The sequence below is a fragment of the Notamacropus eugenii genome, chromosome 7 (genome assembly GCF_028372415.1).
Source record: "Notamacropus eugenii isolate mMacEug1 chromosome 7, mMacEug1.pri_v2, whole genome shotgun sequence".
Classification (NCBI taxonomy): Eukaryota; Metazoa; Chordata; class Mammalia; order Diprotodontia; family Macropodidae; genus Notamacropus; species Notamacropus eugenii.
The window spans coordinates 65,392,338-65,414,489 of NC_092878.1; the positions used below are offsets into that span (position 1 = coordinate 65,392,338).

The 22,152-nt window shown below is 36.9% G+C and overlaps 1 protein-coding gene across 13 annotated transcripts in view; it reads right to left on the reverse strand.

Annotated features, from left to right (window-relative positions):
* Window positions 1-22,152, reverse strand: part of CEP128 (centrosomal protein 128) — a 559,633-nt gene that overhangs the window by 287,022 nt on the left and 250,459 nt on the right. Inside the window, exon 19 of one of the 13 annotated variants that reach the window (XM_072623255.1) lies at window positions 3,698-3,894. The exons of the other annotated variants lie outside the window; for them this stretch is intronic. Within the exon in view, the coding sequence (XP_072479356.1) occupies window positions 3,890-3,894 (5 nt within the window). The 3' untranslated portion in view covers window positions 3,698-3,889. Of the gene's footprint in view, window positions 1-3,697; window positions 3,895-22,152 lie in introns of those variants that run through there. 13 annotated transcript variants of the gene reach the window in all.

Here is a 22,152-nt window from a genome sequence, read left to right on the forward strand (position 1 = left end):
TGCATCCATGAAGTTTTATTGCATTTAGGTAAACGAAAAAGAGTGGTGTTGTGTGAAGCACAAGTCTTCAGCAGCAAATGACCATTACTGTTGATATTTCCAACTCCATTCCTCCCTAGGGCCCCCTGCCAAGTCAGGTAGTCTGAGCCTGCTCTACCATTAAAGTTACTCAGAATTATAAGCTTGTCCTCTTTTGGCACACTTCATGATAAGGGTCTTTAGGTCTTCATAAAGTTTTTCTTTGACTTCATCAGGATTTGTCATGGTGGGAGCACGGGCACTGATAATGGAATAGCCACAAGAGTCAAGAGGTGACCAATCAGCAACCTGGAGATGGACATTGCCATGCAGCAACACTATGGGCATTACAAGCCTGAGACAGAATATAGGGCAGTAGCTGGAAGGGCCAACCTAGAAGCAACTGAGGCTTCTAGCCTTCTAGAAGATTGAGTGTTCACTATCTCTGACATCTAAACTAAAGGTGGTAAGAAAATAACCACCAGAATGGTAGTTGCTGATGACAGAAAAAGACACCTGAATAACAATGTAGAAAGACAGTCACTCAAGGACAGTGGCAATTGCATATTGTGATTTTTAAAGAAAAAGTGAAAGCTACCAGCACTCAGAGGCCAGCAGAGGGCTAAAAACAAGAGAAAACACTGTGGAGGGAGAAAAGGGCATCCAGGGAAGTGTCAGAAGGGATCTTTTTGGCACTCATTTTCCCTACACGTGTGCCTCACTATGTCCCCCACCAAAGATCTAGTGTGTTCAAGGCCAGAGTACATCCCAATTTGGAGGAATTTGTACCAACTGTTCTGGTTACAACTCTCTAGTAAATCCTATATATATACATATATATATATACATATACATACACACACACACACATATCTTAGAGACCCAACCTGCTACATATATAGATAGATAGATATAGATATAGATATATATAGATATGTATATAGAAGTGGGAGTTACAGTAGTAGTTCCAGAGGGAGTACAACAAATACATTTTTTAAAAAATCATATTGAAAAATAATTCTTCTTTGCCTGTGCTTTCTTAGATTTTTAGCATACATTTAGTGTTGTTTTTTCTCAAAGGCCTTTTCTCTACCTCTTGATATGTAGATATGTATGCCATGTAGTTTATGTTGTCTTTGCTTTTACTATGATTATGGTAATCTTTTCCTAATATTAAACCATTCTTGTATTCCTGGTATGAATCCAACTTTATTGCAATACAAAATTTGGAAGATTTAGAGCTGTAATATTTTTTGCAAGGATTTAATATTTTTCATAAATTTTCATTTGTGATAGTGAGCTATAGTGCTCTGTCTGCATTCTCCCTCTCTGGTTTAAGTATTAGGCACATAATTGTCTCAAAAAATTAAAAAGGAATTTGATAAAAAATGTTTTTTTCTCAGTTATCAAAAATAATCCATGTAGCAATCAATTCCTCCTTCAGAGTTTGACTTGATTCACTTAGACATTTGTCTGGAACATTTTTTTTTTCCTTTAGTAGTTCTTATTTATACCTTGTTCAGTTTTACTTTGTGAGACTGGGTTAAGAGCTCTATTTCATGTTCTTTTAATATGAGTATTTCAGATTTTAAGAGGTAATCATCCATTTTCCTTTAAAATTTGAAGTTGCTCACATAAAATTGTATAGAGGAAGTTTTGAAAATTCTTTTAATCTCTCCCTTATTTGCTGTGAATTGACCTTGTTTATTTTTTATTTTGGTAATTGTATTCCTGAGCTTGTAGGGTATCATATAGGTTAGACTAAGTTATGAATGTGTTTACAAAGTAGCAAAAGTAAGTCATAAATACTTATTTCTAAGTCCAAATTCACTTTTCAGTGATTGATATAAGCTTGGTCTCTCTAAGTCGTCCCTCAGCCTCTCAGGCCTGCTTTATCTTTTCGTAGCTATTCATCTGAAATTTCTTTTCCTGTTACTTTCCTTTCTTTCTTACTTTCAACTCTCACACCTGATCTAGAGCATATAATGGGTGTTAACAAAGCAATTTTTTAAAAAATAATTTTGACCATTTGGAAAAATTTGGGCATAGCAACAATGAAATTGGCAAGACCTGTATGAACTGTCCCAGGTCTATAGAAACGCAGATGTATCAATATATCTGTTTTTTCTTTATTTCAGGCATGAAACAAACATGGGAAAGTGTTCATGGAAGCAGCAGATTTACTACCTATTATCCTTAAGACTCACAGAAATTGGAAGTAACTTCCAGGACTGGGAATTAGTGTGTGTGTTGTAAAAAGACAGGGAGTAGTGCCAAACATAATAGACCTCATGCATGCAGATTCTGATTAATTTTAAAAATCTGCTTCTATTTGATCCTTTAATTTTGCAGCAATGCCAGTTTCATTCAGGGGTTCAATGATGTTGATCATTGCCACTGAATTAAAAAAAAAATCACTATAACAGAAGAAATGAGAGGGAAAATGTATTGCTGAGATTCAATACAAAGACCTAAATGAAATTTTATTAAATAGTAATCATATTTTCTTTAAAAACTACCTGGGTAAACATATTGTTATAAGAAAGATTAAAACTATTATAGAAATCAACCTAGAACTGGGTATTAGTCATATTTCATCTCTTGGTTAATGTTTTCTACTTCTGAATACATTTCTTCATAGTAGGTTTCATTTTCATATGTTTTCTCTCATGAGCTTAAATCCAGCCCAGGTCAATAGGGACTGAAATTTAAGCTACCATGGGATGGCTACCCAGAGGCCATAATAGCATGAATTGGTGAAGCTCTTACGGTACCTAATGCCCCATTTCTGTGCATATATCAGCTATGATTGATCATAAAACTAACAATGTTGGACTTGTTGGAAGAGCAAATGAAAGTGAAGTTTCTTTATGTTTGGGTGAAGAATTAATGCTCACTGCCAAGCACCACTTGGCCTACATTCGTGGAGCTATTATAGCTTGGATGGTATTTATTAGGATGGAAATATAAAACTTCTCTAAGGTGTATAGCACCATTTCTTCTAAGTACATTTGACATTCGAAAAATTAATAGTTTAAAATGGTTAACAAGGAAGAATGTTCACTTTGTCCATTTATTCCTTGGCATCATTCATTTGATGAAGAAAATTAGTCACATAAAGATGTTTCTCAAACAAGACAACTCTTTTGACAGAGGACATATTTGATTTTTAAGCAGATAATTTGTCCTCTAAAGCCTAGGCATCGCTCTGTCTACCATACTAGCCTGTTGGAACACAGATAAGTACCTGATAACTTTCCAAAGGCATTATTCTACAGGACCATAGCTCACTGATTTAAACCTAGAAGGGGCCTTAGAAGTTATTTAGGTTCAATCACTTCATTTTCCAGATGAGGACCCTGAGGTTTGTTCACATGATTAAGTGATTAACCCTAGGCCAAGGACAGGATCTGAATGCAGGTACTCCATTGTGCAATAGGAATTCTCAGTTTTATAGCATAATAATGTACATTTCATCTCTATTCATTCATCTTGATTTTTGATTTCACCTATTAGGTAAGTAGGGTAGCATGGTATAGTAGATGGATTGTTACTGGACAAAAATCGAGGAGAACCAGGTCAAATTTCCACACAATTGACAAATGTGTAGTCACAGTCAAGTCTCTCCACTTCTTGGTAACTGCACATTCCTAATAACTGTAAAGTTTGACATAGCAAGTTTTTTAACAAGTTTTATAAAAATGCATAATTTTATTTTGCTTTTTTAGTAAGTCTTACATATTTATGCTGACTACTTTACAGGGTTGTTGTAAGAAAAATATTATACAAAGAAGACAAGGCTTGAAGTCTTGTGCCTAATACATCCTGGTGGGGCAGGTCACTTCACCTTTCAGTGGGCCAAGCAAGTCTTTCAGACTAGAAGAGGAGAAAGATAAAGAAGATGAGAAGGAGTTCAGAGAAGGTGAATATTACAAAGCCTTTAATGGCAAAGACTATCATTTTCTATCTCTGTCTTTCCAGCACCTAACCAAGTCCAGTTTGCCTATTAAGTGTTTGTTCAGTTGAATGGAGTGGAATGTCTTATTAAGGGTCACACAGCTCCTCAGTGTCTCAGGCAAGACACATCCAGTACTAAACCTGTAGATAGAAAACCTGGTTTGGAATACTGTCTGACATTAGCTGACAAAGACCAACAAGCAAGACACCCCTCTTTCCCTCCCTCCCCCTCTCCCAATTGTCTCTCTCTTCCCTCTCTCTCTGGGTTCCTCCCTCACTTTTCTTCTCCCAATATTCCTCTCTCCCCTTTTTCTTTCTCCCTGAAACATGGAACAGCTGAAATTTTTTTATTTGTTTTAATGATAAAAATTAAGAATCATTCGAATACCTGAAAACCATGACCAAAATAAATTGCCTAGACATCATATTTCAAATTGATTTAGGCTAGGACTTGAAGGAAGTCAGGGAAGCCAGGATGCAGCGAGCAAGAGAGGGAATTCCATGCAAAAGAGACAGCTAGTGAAAATGACCAGAGTTGGTAAAGGAGCATCTTGTGTGAGGAATATCGAGAAGGTCAGTGTCACTGGTTGGCACGTGTGTGAGTAAGGTAAAAGAAAACTAGAGAGCTAAGAGGGGGGCAGTCTATAAATAGATCTGAAAGCCAAACAGAGGATTTTATATTTGATTCTAGTGGTGACAGAGAACAACAGGAGTTGTTAAGAAGTAAAGTGACAAGGTCAGACTTGCTTTAGGAAGATCAGTTTGACCATCAACCATAGGATGGGCTGAAATGCAGACACTGGAGGCAGGGAGTCCAATTAAAAGGTATTGCAATAGTCCAAGTGTAAGATAATCAGAGATTATATCAAGGTTCTGGAAGTGTCAGAGGAGAGAGGGTCATGTATATTAAAGATGTTATGGAAGTAAAATTCTCAGCACTTGGCAAAAGATTGGATATTAGAGGTGTGAGAGTGTGAGAGTGTGTGTGAGTGTGTGTGTGTGTGTGTGTGTGTGTGTGTGTGTGTTCATCCTTCCTTGCCGGAAGAGTTTGAAAGCCTGAATGATACTAAGAGGATGGCAGTGCTCTTGACAGTAAAAGGAAAGTTAATTACAGGGCAGAGTTTGTAGGGAAAGAAAATTAATTCAGTTTGGGATACATTAGGTTTCATATGTCTACAGGACATCCAGTTCAAGATGTTTTATTATAAGCAGTTGCAGATGTGAGACTAGAGGTTAAGAGAGAAGTTAGGGCGGGATAATAGATCAGAGAAACTTTCAGCGTACATAAGATGAAAAATGATAGGATGGAATGGGATTAGTTACGCATATATAAGGGTCTGTCGTGGCAAAGAGGAGGGCGACTTCTCCATGTAGGAGTGGAACGAAAGACAAGATGGTGACAGAGCATCTCTGAAAAATGAGATATGAAGAGAGAAAAAGAAGACAGTGAATGGCCTCAATTTTTCAGTGAAATTTTAAGGAAGGTTTTTAGCAAAGAGAGTAGGAAGAGGGATGAAAGGTTTGGAAAAGCTGTTGTAGTGAGTGAGAGAGTAAGTCAATTAGAGAAGTTCAAAAGGATTGCCTCAAGGTAGTGAGGGCCCAAGTGAGATTATATAAATTTGGAGTAGTACCAAGCAGCATTGTTTCATGATATTTCTTCCGTTTTATTCAGCAGCACGGAATAAAAGTGAAAGATGGTGGGAATAATCCAAATCTGGAGCTTGGCAAGGTAAGAGCTGAAATAAGACAAGGAGACAAAGGACTCAAGAGAAGAGGAAAGGATAAAGTTGTACTGTTTCACCAGAGGATAATGATAGAGAAGGAGTCTGTAAACAAACTTCTGGTTGACATAATGAACATCTAGGTGAAGATGAACAGGTTTGGGAGTTGCAAGGCAGAGGGAGGGATGGAATGACAACAGACTGTGATCAGATAAGGGAATTTCAGACATCATGTACATGGAAGTGGTGCATTTATGTGTGATGGCAAAATTGAAGGTTTGACCATCTCTGTATGTAGCTGAGATAGGAAAGAGGAGATGATGGGAAATGAGTAAGCTAGGGAATTAGGAGGTTAGGATGTTTGAAGCAGTAACAATATGTGCATTAAAGTCCCCTAGTATGAGGGCAGGAGTTGTGAAGTAGAGAAAGACTGTGAACCATACATTAACTCATTGAAGATACAAAGGGAGGGTCCTGGAGGCCAGTAGACAACAGTTCCCAGAATTCCAACTGAGTGGTAGATGTGCATGGGGGAACCTCAAATGAGGAGGTGCTGAGGATGAGATTCAAGGTGGCAATGGGGAAAGGAGAGGAGGACTCCAATTATCCCACCTGAAAGTCATGTTCCTTTCAGGATTTAAATACAGGTGACACAGTTATAAGACCATGTTTTTCTTTTATAGTCATCCTTAGTTATTTGCCCTTACTTGCATTTTCCATACATCTTTTAAAAATCTGAATTGGTCAGTGAGTTTTCTGAGTATCAATGATTCTCTTTAGGCCGCTCTCCCTTTCCTCTATATCACAATAATCTTTTGTAAATTTTTTATTCATTTTAAACAAACACAGAACGAGACAAAAAAATCCCCATGTACACACCTTAACATAGAGGATTCAATACAAAACAATAAATTATCATTTCAAGAAAACCTATACAATAAATACTACACATTGTTTTCAAAGCTACCCAGCTTTTCTTTGTTTCCTTCTAGATTTTCTTTTGATATCTGCTGTGCACTTTTGCATTATTTTCCTCTTGAGACTTTGGAATTTCATTCTTTATAGCGTCTTGCTTATTTTGGACCAACCTCCCTGGGACAATATTAGATTATCAATGATTAGTAAACTCCTACCTGGACAAACTCCTCCCGTTGCAGTGATTCTGATCCCTTGGTCATCAGTCTTAAACTCATTCCCAATTTCCAGTGACCATTCCCTTATTCCCAACCCCCTGAACCACTAGTTTCTAATAGCCTCACTCTAAAGTTACCCATCTCTTCCAAAGTGTTCCCTGAAAGGCTTGCTCTACAGGTAACAACTTGCTTTTATCCTAAATCTTGACCTTCTCTACTTCTATCCTCTGGCTCTCACTGAGACCTCCTGATGACACAGCCTCCCTGGATAACTTCTCTGGCATTAGGTTTACTTTCACTCACTGCTCTAGCTTATCTTGGGGTATGGACAACATAAATAAGCATAACTGGGTTTAGAAGGTTTGACAGCTTTAAAAAAAGCATCTCTTTCCCTCTAAGGAGAGGCAATATTCTCAAAAACAAAGCAACACTGAAATGTATTCTGAAACCCTGGACCTATAACATGATTTAAATCCACAGATCATCATTCAAGTTATATATTTTTCTTTCCCATTGCTATGATATCACCTGAAAGCAACATACCTGCTTTCCTCATGTCAGTATCATATGGAAGATCGTGATTTATAAAGCAGATAGCTGACGACAATTTGGAGCTACTATGGCTGCACTTTTTCCCCTGATCCAGATGGTTCGATTTTACATTATTTGTTTTCTGTTTTTAGCTTTTAAAGTTTAAGTTGTTTAAATTTTTCTTTATTCCTTTATTTGTATTGCAGGTACACTAGAGAAAACATTCTAATAATAGTGCCAAGAGGGAGTGGAATCATTACTAAGAGTATTATAGGGTCCCTAAACAAATAAGTAAGCTCTCAGAGACTGCTACTGTGAGATGAGGAAAACCTAATAGGTTTAAATACTGCTGCTGTAAGACAGAATACATAAGTATAATATTAGGAAAGACAAATATATTTACCTATTCCCAGAATGCCCTGAACAAAATACAATCAACACTAACAATGTTATCCAAACTGATTCTGCTGAATACTTGCTGACTTGTTATTTTGTCATATGGTGTTTGTAGATGTCCTATTAGAATTTGCAACAGGAATATAGTCAAGTCAGGGCAAAGGTGCTTTGAAAATCAATATCTGAAGTCATGCTATTTAGGAACAAGTTTTTCTTTTCTCCTAGTGATTTATGGGGTTTGAGGGTAGAAGGAGTTTCTCCTACATTACAAAGTTTTATTATTTTTTATTCTATTTTTGATTATTTTATTATTTATTTTCAATGTATTAATATATTATTAATAATCAATAATGTAGTGCATTATTCAGTGTATTAATACTTCCCCTACTTTTCTTATGTGCAGCTAAAGCGGGGAGGCACTAATCTTGTCCATAATTAATGATATCCAAGAGACAAACATGTCTGATTTATTTTTACATGCTGTACGTTGTAAGCATTAAAGTGCTGCACAAACGTCATTGTTATATCAGACAGGCATTGAAAATGAACAAAGGAATTATTTCACTTTCTACCTATAAAAGAAATGAATTAATGTCTAATAATTAAGAAAGTGATTAGGAACTTGATTTACCACGAGGGAAATACCAAAGAGACAAAAGAATGGATTAATAAAGCTCTAAAGCACACTGGGCTTGACAATTTACAGAAGACTTGCAGGAGGACAAGGATAAGAATCACACAGGATGAGAGGGCCAGGAATGGGCGGCTAGCTTCATTAATGAAGGAGATAGTCCCATCAGTGAGGTCACAGAGCCATCAAAATATCTGAGCAAAGAATAAAGGGAAAGAACATCTTTCTCTGGCTGATTTATTTGCTAAGAAACTTAAATGATCATTTAGGGAAGATATGTGCTTAATATCTTGAAGACTATATGTTAATTTTATTATTCAGCATCATGTTAACATTTGTGAATTATTCATGACTACATTTCAATTTTAAAGCAAATCCATTTGGCCAAACACAAAATCCCAAACACAAATTGAGTTGGTTCTCCCTGATACTCAGGCCAGATTGCACTCAGGAAAAAAGAAAATTAAAGTCAATTCTACATGCAATCACATAATTCAATTAAATTTGGTTTTGGAATATTTTTCCAGGTTGAGATATACACGTGCAGAAGATTAAAATAATCCAAAATAGGCTCATCAGACAAGCATATTCTCCAAAAAAACACATAATTTGTTAATCTTTTTAATGTAATTTCAAGATCTGCATTAAGGAATAGGGGAATTGAAATATAAATATCTATGACTTCAAAGGCTCATTTTTCAACTAAGACAGGACATATGAACTTCAGTGTGATGTTAGAGGAAGCCCAAGCTCACATACCTGTGAACTGACTACTTAAGAATTAAGATTCAGAACCACAGAATCTGAGAGCTGGAAGAGAACATAAAAGCCTAAAGTTCTCTCTGTATCTAAACAAGAACCCATTATATAACCTCCAAGATACAGTCGAAAAACTCTAGGGAAGAACCCAGGACCTCAGTGGGCAGTCCATCCCACTTTTGGATATCTCCCATTTTTAATGAGTTCTTCCTTGTGACAAGTATATGTCTCTTCAGCTTCCATTATAATTCATAGTGCTGTACTCTGAGGTCAAGCAGAAATTGTCTAATTCCTTTCAAACAGGACAGATCTCCAAATACTTGGATCCAACTATCATGTTCCCTCTGTCTTCCTGACTTTAGCTGAAACCTCACCAGTACAAAGGCACAAAGATACCTTAAAATGGGGTGGGAACAAAGTCCAGGATATTAGAAAACCAGATGAAGGGAAGAGTTGAGCTGTTTTGGCCACAGAAGTGACGAGGGAGGTGACCATTAAAGAAATGAAAGTGTGAAGCAGTGTAATGTAAAGATCTATGCGCGCTGCCGCCCCCCCCCCCCCCATACCCCCATAAATAGGTCTCAGGTGAAGCCCATTAAGGGAAGCTTGATTAGGGGAAGCTTGTTTTATAGGAAGGGCCACAGCTTTTGTCAATTAATGAGGCACTGGGTCATGAGGGTTGTGATGCCCTCTGGCTCTGAAAAGTGTGTAAATACTCTGAGGTGAGGTTTTGCTTTGGGGGCTTACCCTTTGGAAGAATGTTCATGTGACATGACCAGATGAGACTCTAGGTAGCCATTAAGGAGTTGCTGGAACCCCTCCCCTCCCAACTTTGAACACCCAGATGTTGGTGCTTCTCTCTCTGGTAACTATGTATGTATGTAATGATCAGACAGTTGGATCTGGCTGTTGATCTGTGATGCATGAATTGTTTATGGTGAGATAGTTGGAACTCCTGTCCATTGGTCTTTATTTCTCTGCTTGTATTTTCTCTGTTGATATGTGTGATTAAGAAAGATTGCTGAACCCCTCAAAAGTTGCTTTCCTTTTAGAAAAGCAGATCTAAGAACTTGTGCTAGCAGGTCATCCCGTGTATGTCGGGGTGCTTGCTGCTACAACCACTTTCATCAAGGTATTCACCATCACTAAAATTCTGGTCTTATAGAGTCACATATGTATGATAAATCCCATAGAGGATTAGGATTCTTTGAGGTGGAAAGATGATTGAGGAGTCCCACCAGTTTCCCAGCTGTTTACTCTGTCCACTTATCTTACTTTTGTGCACACAGTGAACACAATTATAGCCAGTCCCTACCAACACCAAATGTCAAACCCTATTACCAGTGGTATACACTCATATGATTCTCTTTAAGTTCCTCAGCAAGAGACTGAACACTAGGTTATATGATGGCAAAAATTCACATTTATGTAGGTTTAAAGTTTCCAAAGAGCTTTCTTCAAAAATTCCCTGTGAGGTCGAAATTTCAAGTGTCACTATCCCTATTTTAAAGATGAGAAAACTGAAGCTCAGAGTTGTTAGGTGACTTGCCTATAGTCACATCTAGTTAAGCAAAATTCAAACTAAGGAATTTAACTCCAACTATGCACTGTTCCCACTACACCATATTACAGCAACTCATGCAACTATTAACTATGGAGGGGTTGTGATCTGTTTTAGTGAAGGGAATACTGAGGATGATGGGTAATGAAATCAAAGGGCTTTCTGAAAGTGCTTAAAAAGGTGAGGTTCGTAAGAGTCTTTTCTTCTAGGCTCAAGCTGTTGGACACTAGTTGCCTTAAATTCCCCTGATTTCAGTTGAGGTGTGATTTAACTCCTTTTCTCCCAGGGTCAGAGATCCATACAGAGATCTATACAGAGAGTATGGATCTGGGTATCTGCTATGACCTGCAGAATTCCTAACATCCATATTATAAAGAATTTTACATTTGACCTTTAGAAGTAAGTCTACAAGTCTGTCACACTGGTAAAAGAAAAATGGCCTGGTATCATTCTTACAAACTTGCAAGACAGGAATAAGGTAGAAAAGAAGATGAGGCCAATCTGTATTACTATTCAAATACTCTACTAAAATGCAGCTGTAATTTCAACAATATAGAAGTTCCCTCTGATGATACAGGTATCATGGAATCCATACCTGTACCTCTTATGCAGTTCTTGTCCATATTGTTTTTCCAAAGGTCCCCAATGAGGGTCTGTCCAACATGCTAGACGGAGGGTTCCCTCCACTTCTCTCAAAGCCTCCATAGATCACAGGTGATCCCACTCAGTACACAACTGCTGTCTTATTATTTTAAGTTAAGTAAAGATGATTTAAAAAACAAATCTTTTTTCTCTATTTATCAAGCCTCACTTATTCCATATGACCAATGCACTAACAAACTACCCTGGATCTCATTCCTTCTTTTGAACAGCCAATCTTTCCAGGTATATCTTAAATTCACTTCATCTTATTTCTTCCTTCATAGATAATGGAGAAAAATTATCAATTAATTTATCAATTTATTAGAATTCACATGATAAAGAATATTATCTGAAGCACTCAGGGGTGAATATTATAATAGCCAAAATTCATGAGGTCAGAAAAGGATCCAAGACATTGGAATCATTCCAAACCAACAAACCTGGTGACAAGACCAGGTGCAAACAGCATGGCCAGGAGGCAGTTAGCTTAATGGTAGAAAAGAGTGCTAGAATGCTGCAAAGCTGAGGGTGACAACTCCAGCGAAGAGTAAGCTTCTCTGTATATGTTACAAGATGAACTTTCCATTATGCAAAAGATATATTTCAAAAGTAACAATAAAATAATACTTTATTATGCACTTCCTTTGTAATTTTTGAGAGTTGTACTTTCATTTATGAGTCTTATAAACATTCCTAACTTTTAGCCTTAAATTCCTCACCCCCACTTTGCTTCCCAACCTCCTTAACTCTTGTTCAATCTTCTGCAAAGCAGTGAATAAACTGACTAGCAAAACACCCTATTAAAAGGAACGCTGTATGAATAAAACAATGTAATCTCAGTTGTTGTCATGTTAAGGCCAAGACTTCAGCTAGACGTGCTCTTTTAGAGCTGCTGATGATAAACTGACGTGTAAGCCATGGCACTGCCCCTCCTGGCTGATCCCCAAACAAGACACTCCATCTCTCCCTCTATTCATTTTCTCTGACTGTCCTTCATGCCTGTAACTCTCTCCCTCCTGAATTCCTCCCAGTCCCAGTTCAAATGCCACCTTCTCCACATGAAGCCTTTCCAATCCCTCTTAATTCCTGTACTTTCCCTTTCTTAAATGTACACTGTTATCCTATATATAGCATGTTTGTACATAATAGGTTTGCTTGTTGTCTATGTTTGAGCTTGAGGACAGATTTTTTTGCCTTTCTTTACATCCCCACACAGCAACAAGAAGTTCGTACCATTATATTTAGCATATAGTAGCAATTTAATAAATGTTTTTTTACTGACTCACATAAAAGAATAAACAAATAGATGCTGCTGAACCGTAAATACTTTGACATCTCAAATATGCAAAATTACAAATTTGCGTATAAGTATTCTAAGAATTAAAAAGATGGGATCATTAGTTACTTTCTCATTGAGAATTTTATATATTCTAAATGCACAAATCATGTAACTGTTTAGTTTCCTTACATAAAAAGTAATTAAAAATAAAAATAAGTTAAATATATTGCAAATATTGTCTGTTTGCTCTGGATCTATGGTTTCATTTGTGTGGGGAGGATCCAGCATGAAAAAGATGCAAATAAGTAAAGGATCTGTAACTTAAGAGTCTTTGAGAGCTGCCCAGGAAACTCAGACGTTAAGTGATTTACTTGCTCACAGTCAAATAGCTACGTAATGGTCAGAGTCAAGACATGTAGGCCAGCCTTCCTGAGTCTAAAGTTGTTCCTTTTTAACCTATGATCTTTCAGGTTGCAAATACAGTTAATAACAATTAATTTTACATTGGTGCGTATTGTAGCGAGACTACATTTTGTCAAAAAGCCTTGTCATATGGCATTTCACTTTAACAATGGAACAAAAGGAATATTCTGACATTTACCATTTGGGTATATTATTTGTGAGTGCTTTACATTTTTGACTCCTCTGCTAAAATTGACAATTTCGAAGTGGCATTTACAGGAACTCAATAGTTCTGCTTCCCAAAATTAATGATCTAACATAAAAATAATTCTTCATATGTTTAGTTTTCCTCAGTAGAACGTTATGTTATGACACTTTCTTCATCTTAAGTTAATGTTATCAGCAAGTCACTGGCAAAGACAAAAAGTGTTGCCACATTAATTTTTTATATTTTTATTACATTTTAAGTAAAACAGTACTTCTGGCTTTGCATTATGATGTACTTCAGATATCAAAGTACTAAAAATCAGTGATGTTGAACATTCAACTTGAACAACACCTCTGTACCACTTGGAAATTTTACTGAACTAAAACATGAAAGTTAGCAAGATTAATTTGACCTCAGAAACAAAAACAACAAAATACGTTTTCTAGGTTAATACTAGCAAATAACTATGTGACTCAGAGAGCAGTGAACCAAGGAATTGTTCACCAGATATTTGTGGAATGAGATAATGTACAAAGACTGTCTAATAATGAAAAGCTCATGTTTTTATTCTTTTAAAAATTATTTTATAGAAACATTAGTCCAAAAAGGCTGTATTCTAATGTACAGAAAAAGGCATGTTTTGTTCTGATATGTTATACGATTTCTTTCATTTATTTTAGTCTGACTACATAGTATGACTATAGTGAAAATATACTCAATAGGAAAGTATATATAGAATCTATACAGAATTGTATGCAGTCGTGGGGAGGGAGGGGGGTAGTGGGGGGTAGGTGTGGGGGGGACAAAATCTCAATTGTATGGCAGTGATTGTTAAACATTAAAAAATAATTAAAAAAAAGAAGAAAAAAAAAGAAAAAGGCATGTTTCAGACTTATGGTTTAGGGAAGACAATAGATGGAGAGCTTTTTCTAAAAAGACAATTTTGATGACATGAAACTATAAAGATTTTGGCACAAATTAATTCAGTGAAAACAGAATAATATGAAAAACAATCAATTAATAGAAGAAAATCTTCATATCAAATATATCAGAAAAAGGTGTGATGTTCACAATCAGTAAGAAGTTGCCCTAATTAACAGAAGTCATTTCCCAATAAATAAGTGATAATTCATACAATATTTCAGATGAAATGCAAATGAAGAACAAATGTATGAAATCACTTTATGTCACTAATAAAAGAAATGCATTTTAAAATAACTGGCATTTTACCTAATACCTAGGAGTTATCTAAGATGGAAATAATCAATGTTGGAGGAGATTTAGGACAACAGGCATACTGATACACCAGATGGTAAGCTCCTTCAGGACAAGGACTCCCTCTTGCCTTTCTTTGTATTCTTAGAGCCAATTAAAACAATGCCTGACACAGTAAACACTTCATAGGTGCATACTGATATATAGGTGACTGACTGATATATTGCTCATGAAACAGAATTGCTCAAACAGTTCTAGAAAGCAATTTGGAATTATTTTAGAAAATGATTCAATTCTTCCTACACTCGGATCACTGCTGGAAATTACACTCCTTCAAAGACAGAGGAAAAGATCCCAAAATATAAGATTTGTAGCAGCCTCTGTGGGGGAGTATGGAGGGAATGGATCAGTAGGAACCTGGATACAAAAAGGATTTCTGTCAAGTGAAAAATGGTTGAATACATTATATGACATAGCATGGAGAACATGAAAAATTTAGGAAGACATAAACTAATGCAAAATGAAGTCAGAAGAACCAGGAGAATTTCATATACAATAATGTAAAAGAAAAAACCACAGAACTAAAAAGAGAACTGAAATTAATTCATTGACCAAGCATGATTGCTCCCTCCACCCAACAGAGAAGTAGCGTACTGCAAGGGCAGAATGTCCTATAAATATGTTGTCCGACACGATCCATCTCTCGGTATACTTTTCTTCAAAGAGCCTCTTAGTTGTGGGAATGTGTTCTATATATGTATGTTCCAGTGGGAGCTCAGGAAAAATGGGACAGGGAATGAGCAATTTTTTTAAAAGTAACAATAGAATACTTTCTTTAATACTACTTAGGTGCCTGAAGGTAATGCCACTGGGGTGAAAGCTCTGACAAATTCTATTTTATTTTTATTTTACAACTTTTGTTTTACTTGTACATTACAAATATTTACAGATTACTTCCATTTTGTAGAAGGGTCTCTTGTAACAAAATAAAACTAATAATGCAATAATGTCTGAAAGCAAATGTAATGTTTCTCATTTGTAGCAACCCTCCTACCTCTCTACTTAAAAAAAAAAACAAAAAACAGAAATTTGCTTGCTCCCTCTAACTCCTCACCCACTTAAAAATTCTTGTAACAAAAGGCAAAGTTAAATCAAAAAAAAAAAAACTCCCTCATTAGTTATATACAAAAATATGTATGCTTCATCTATGCTCTAAATTCATCAGTTCTCTGAAACTGACAGCATATTTGACCCTTGGTCCTCTGGAATGATGGATGGTTACTAAACTGATCAGAGTTCCTACAAGTGTCAATTTTTTTCTTGGTTCTATTCATTTCATTTTCTATTTACAAAATATTCTCAAAATTGTTCATGTTTATAATATTTGTCATATTATAAATTTGTTTTCTAGTTCTGCTTACTTCACTCTGCAGCAGTTCATAAAACTCTTTAAAATAAGGGAAAAGATGAGGACCTGAAGATAATTTTAGAAAAATTAGATATGACAGACTTTTGGCAATTCAGGTTCACTGGAAAAAGTATTAGAAAACCAAAAACTCTAAAGAAATGTCGGATCAAAGAACAAAAAATAGAAATGAAAGGTAATTTCCTTAAAGATAAAGACAACGAGATGACATTCCAAAATTTGGAGGGTGTGGCCAAAGTAGTCTTAGGGGGAAATTCATATCTCTAAATTCTTTTTAAATAAAGAGGGAAGGGGAGAAAGAGAGAGAGACAAAGAGAAGGGGGTGGAGTAGAGAAGAAGGGAGAGAGAATATACCGAAGAATTAGGAATGCAATTAGAAATACTAGAAAACTAATCAATTTTTAAAATCTGATGAATGACAAAATACAAATCCTAAAAATTGAAAACAAAGCAAAGAACCAATAAAACTATTATTTTTAATTAAAATAAACTATGAGATAACTATCAAAAAGAGAGCAGAACCAAATTACTAGTAGCTAGCACATTCTATGACTCCATGCTAGTCTCAACAGGTCTGACTCTGCAATGCATCAGGCAGGAATGTGCCAGTCTTGAAAAAGAAAGAAAAATACCAGGAAATGATTAATTTTTCTAAAGACAGAAAAAAATACAAAAAATGTCCTTCAATCATATTCAGCCTTCTTATGTCCTTGCAGTGATGGTGGCAGAATGGCACACAAGGGAGCAGGGAGTGATAATTAACACTTCTTATTCAAATAAAACATTAATTTATACATGATATTAATCTTACAAGCAATTTTTAACCAGATACCAATGAGCTGACATAACAATAAATTTAATCGTACAAAAACCTGACATTCTTACTATCAATTAAACTAAAAGACAAATTAGTTACAAGTAAGTGGAAAGATGTTTCACAGGTTCTTCTTTGAAAATTAGATACTTTATTTCATGGGAAATTGCTCATCATCTTTAAGTCCTCATCAACATCAAAATTAAGATAATTATGTGCTGGCTTCTACTGCAGAGTGAAAGAAAGCAAGTCTATGAAGAGACTGACAAGAGCCTCCAAATCAAGTCAACACACACGCTGATGTTCTGACTATAGTATGAAAGAGGGTACCCAGGATAATAGCAAAATATGTTAGAAAACATGTGCCATGGTCAAAAAAATCAAAGAAACTAAAAGTCGACAGATAACTCAGAAAGAGTTATGAATATTCCATCACCCATAAAAGAGAGAAATTTGCATTATCTTAACATACCGGTAATTCTCATAATCATTTCACGGTAGCTGTATCATTGACAGTTTGGAGTAAAAGTCAAAATCAACACTAATTTAAAAGAAAAAATAAAGGTAAGCAGATGGTGCATGTAGTTACATTACCTGCAAAGCAACTTGTAAAACAAGCTCCTGTATTCTGAAAAATAGGAGATGGACGAAAGGAAAAGCACTGATGCTAATACAAGTTCATGGTTAAGTTTAACAAAACAATTGCCCAAGAAGGATAGCAAATGATCTCAGACATCTTAGAAACAATGAATCTCTACCATGTAGAACCCAAAAGAAGTCTCAGATTAAGAGTAAAACCTCATTTGCAAAAAATCATAGAGTATGCTAATAGTAGGCTACAAACACTAACAGGCAAATAAAAAAAATGACAAATTCTGAAGCAGCTGTGAAAAACAGCACTTCAATGAACTGTTAGTGGAACCTTAAATTATTCCAGCCCCTATGGAAAGTCATTTGAACTATATCCCAAAAGTTACTAAGCTGTGCATACCCTTTGACAAAGCAATATCCCCACTAAGCCTATATCCCAAAGAGATTAAAGAGGGAATGGTTCTACATATACAAATAAACATTTATAGATATATGACAGCTCTTTTTGTGATGACAATAAAATGGAAACTAAGGGAGTCAATTAAGGAATGTATAAACATTTTATAATATATGAATGTAATGGAATATGGTATTGTAACAAATTATGAAATGGTTTCAGAGAAAACTCAAGATTTGTATGATCGAAGGCAGAGTAAAGTGAGCAGAATGAAGGGAAAAATTTATATATTAACAATATAGCAAAGACAACTTGGATGAACTGATAAACTAAAAAAACAGTGATGTGAGAGGACTAATGAAGCATGCTACCTACATTATTTTTTTTTAATTTATTTATTTAACTTTTAACATTCATTTTAACAAAATTTTGGGTTCCTATTTTTTCTCCCCTTTTGTCCCCTCCCCCCCAAAACACCAAGCATTTTAATTGCCCCTATCATCAATCTGCTCTCTCTTCTATCATCCCTCTCTGCCCTTGTCTCCATGTTCTCTTTTGTCCTGTAGGGCCAGATAACTTTCTATACCCCTTTACTTGTATTTCTTATTTCCTACTAGCAAGAACAGTACTCGACAGTTGTTCCTAAAACTTTGAGTTCCAACTTCTTTACCTCCCTCCCTCCCCACCCCTTCCCTTTGGAAGGCAAGCAATTCAATATAGGCCAAATCTGTGTAGTTTTGCAAATGACTTCCATAATGGTTGTGTTGTATAAGACTAACTATATTTCCCTCCATCCTATCCTGCCCCCCATTACTTCTATTCTCTCTTTTGATCCTGTCCCTCCCCATGAGTGTTGACCTCAAATTGCTCCCTCCTCCCCATGCCCCCCTTTCCATCATCCCTCCCACCCTGCTTATCCCCTTCTCCCCCACTTTCCTGTATTGTAAGATAGGTTTTCATACCAAAATGAGTGTGCATTTTATTCCTTCCTTTACTGGAATGTGATGAGAGTAAACTTCATGTTTTTCTCTTACCTCCCCTCTTTATCCCTCCACTAATAAGTCTTTTGCTTGCCTCTTTTATGAGAGATAATTTGCCCCATTCCATTTCTCCCTTTCTCCTCCCAATATATTTCTCTCTCACTGCTTGATTTCATTTTTTTAAGATATGATCCCATCCTCTTCAATCCACTCTGTGCACTCTGTCTCTATGGGTGTGTACATGTGCATGTGCATGTGTGTGTGTGTGTGTGTGTGTGTGTGTGTGTGTGTGTAATTCCCACCCAGTACCCAGTACTGAATAGTTTCAAGAGTTACAAATATTGTCTTTCCATGTAGGAATGTAAACAGTTCAACTTTAGTAAGTCCCTTATGACTTCTCTTTGCTGTTCACCTTTTCATGCTTCTCTTCATTCTTGTGTTTGAAAGTCAAATTTTCTTTTCAGCTCTGTCTTTTCATCAAGAATGCTTGAAAGTCCCCAATTTCATTGAAAGACCAATTTTTCCCCTGAAGTATTATACTCAGTTTTGCTGGGTAGGTGATTCTTGGTTTTAGTCCTAGTTCCTTTGACTTCTGGAATATCCTATTCCATGCCCTTCGATCCCTTAATGTAGAAGCTGCTAGGTCTTGTGTTATCCTGATTGTATTTCCACAATACTTGAATTGTTTCTTTCTAGCTGCTTGAAATATTTTCTCCTTGACCTGGGAACTCTGGAATTTGGCCACAATGTTCCTAGGAGTTTCTTTTTTTGGATCTCTTTCAGGCGGTGTTCTGTGGATTCTTTGAATACTTATTTTGCCCTCTGGTTCTAGAATCTCAGGGCAGTTTTCCTTGATAATTTCATGAAAGATGATGTCTAGGCTCTTTTTTTGATCATGGCTTTCAGGTAGGCCCATAATTTTTAAATTGTTTCTCCTGGATCTATTTTCCAGGTCAGCTGTTTTTCCAATGAGATATTTCATATTATCTTCCATTTTTTCATTCTTTTGGTTTTGTTTTGTGATTTCTTGGTTTCTCATAAAGTCATTAGCCTCCATCTGTTCCGTTGTAATTCTGAAAGAACTATTTTCTTCAGTGAGCTTTTGAACTTCCTTTTCCATTTGGCTAATTCTGCTTTTGAAAGCATTCTTCTCCTCATTGGCTTTTTGAACCTCTTTTGCCAGTTGAGTTAGCCTATTTTTCAAGGTGTCATTTTCTTCAGCATTTTTTTGGGTCTCCTTTAGCAGGGTGCTGACCCGCTGTTCATGCTTTACCTGCATGTCTCTCATTTCTCTTTCCAGCTTTTCCTCCACCTCTCTAACTGGATTTTCAAAATTCTTTTTGAGCTCTTCCATGGCCTGAGCCCATTGAGTGGGCTGGGATACAGAAGCCTTGACTTCTGTGTCTTTCCCTGATGGTAAGGATTGTTCTTCCTCATCAGAAAGGAAGGGAGGAAATGCCTGTTCACCAAGAAAGTAACCTTCTATAGTCTTATTTCTTTTCCCTTTTCTGGGCATTTTCCCAGCCATTGACTTGACTTCGGAATATTCTCTTCACACCCACTTGGCCTCCAGATCCTCCCAGCCAGTGCTTGGGGTCTGAGATTCAAATGCTGCTTCCCAGCCTCAGGGCTTTGGGCGAGGGCGGGGCTGCTATTCAGTGTGAGATCAAGTTCAGGTGCTCAGGTCGGGGCAGAGCTGCCTCTCAGGCTCAGTTCCCTCAGGGGATTTATGCAGAGACCTTCAACAATGGATCCGGGCTCCTGCGTGCTTGGGGGAGCCCTGGTCTGCTTCTGCCTCTACTGTTGCCTCCCGAGGGGCCCTGAGTTATGGGGGCGCCCCTCTCCCCTTTTGACCTGCCAAAGAGACCCTCTCACCGACCCCTGTCACCTGTGGGTGGAGGGACCCGTGCGGCCGCTGGAGATTCCGTCTCCGAAGCCTGCTCGGATCTGCTCCTCTCTGCGCCACGTGCGGCCATGGCAGGGCTGGGCTGGGCTCCACGTTTGCAGCGTGACGGACCTTTTACAAGAGGTTTGCAGGGCTCTCTGGAACAGAAATCTCCTCCGCTCCACTATTCTGTGGCCTCTGCTGCTCCAGAATTCGCCAGGAGTTCCTTTTTACAGATGTTCTATGGGCTGTGGGTTCGGAGCTATGTGTATGTGCGTCTTTCTACTCCGCCATCTTGGCTCCACCCCCCATGCTACTTACATTATAACAGAGGTGATGAACTTAGGGTGCAGAATAAGACATTTATATTTTGGACATGGTCACTATAGAAATTCTTTTCCTTGACTGTGAATATTTTTACAAGTGTTTTGTTTCTCTTTTCCTTTTATCAAATGAGGGAGAGATGATAAGGCAAGAAAATACACTTTTGTTTTTTGAAAAACAAAATAAAATTGTTAAGTGATTAAGCAATATTATTCCCTAAATAGTAAGAAAAAAAGCAGTTGAGATATGTAGTATTCAAAGAACTTGAAGTGAGATCCAGTTCAGCTAAATTTTCCCAACATAATTTGTAGACAAAATTGGAAATAAAACAGACAGTCACATCTTAAATCTCACTATTGCATATACATAACTGTTCAGTCTCCATGATCTTGAATTCTGAAATTCCCTTCTGATCACAATCCCCTATCCTTCTATCTCTCACTCATACTTAAAGTGTTCTTCATCCCCATGGTGACTTCCATTTTCTCTAAACCTCTCTAATGTCTTAATCAATCATTCCTGTTCTGGTCTCTCTCTCTTCCCTGCTTCAATCTCACTGCCAATATGCTAAGAGATGTTTATCCTTAGTACCTCTCTTCCCCACTATCCACTTACTTCAAGACTCCTTAATGTTTTTGTTCCATCTCACCACTCAACTGAAACCATTCTTGCCTAGATTAGCTTAATTTTAAATCCCTTCTTGACCTCTACGTAGCTTTTAATTATGTTAACAATATGCTTTTCCTACATACATTCTCCTATGTTAGCTTCCTGATTCTCCTAACCTAACTATTCCTTCTGAGATTCTTTTGACTGACTTTCATCTCCTACCTGCAAGAGGGCTTTCTCCTTCTCACTCTCTGCCTTTTCATCAGGCATCATGGGTTGAATTATTATTATCACACAAATGATTTCTAAACCCACAAATCAGGTCCTAATACCACTACCGAGCTCCTGTTTCAAATCACCAACATCCTGCCAAACATCTCCATAAAGAAGTTCTAATATTATCTTAAATAAAACAGAATATCAGAAGAATTTCATCTTTCACCCTAAACCACCCATCATGCCAATCTCCTACTTCTGTTGAGGGCCTGACTATTTTCATGTAAATCCAAATTCACAATTTCAGAGTCATCCTCAACTTTTCTCTTTTCTTCAGTTTCCAAAACCAGTTGCCTCACCTTACTGATTCTATTTCCCATTCCATTAAAACCCTCAGATCTGCCCTTTTCTCTCCACTCACACAGTTGTAACCCCAATTCTAACCCTCATCACCTGT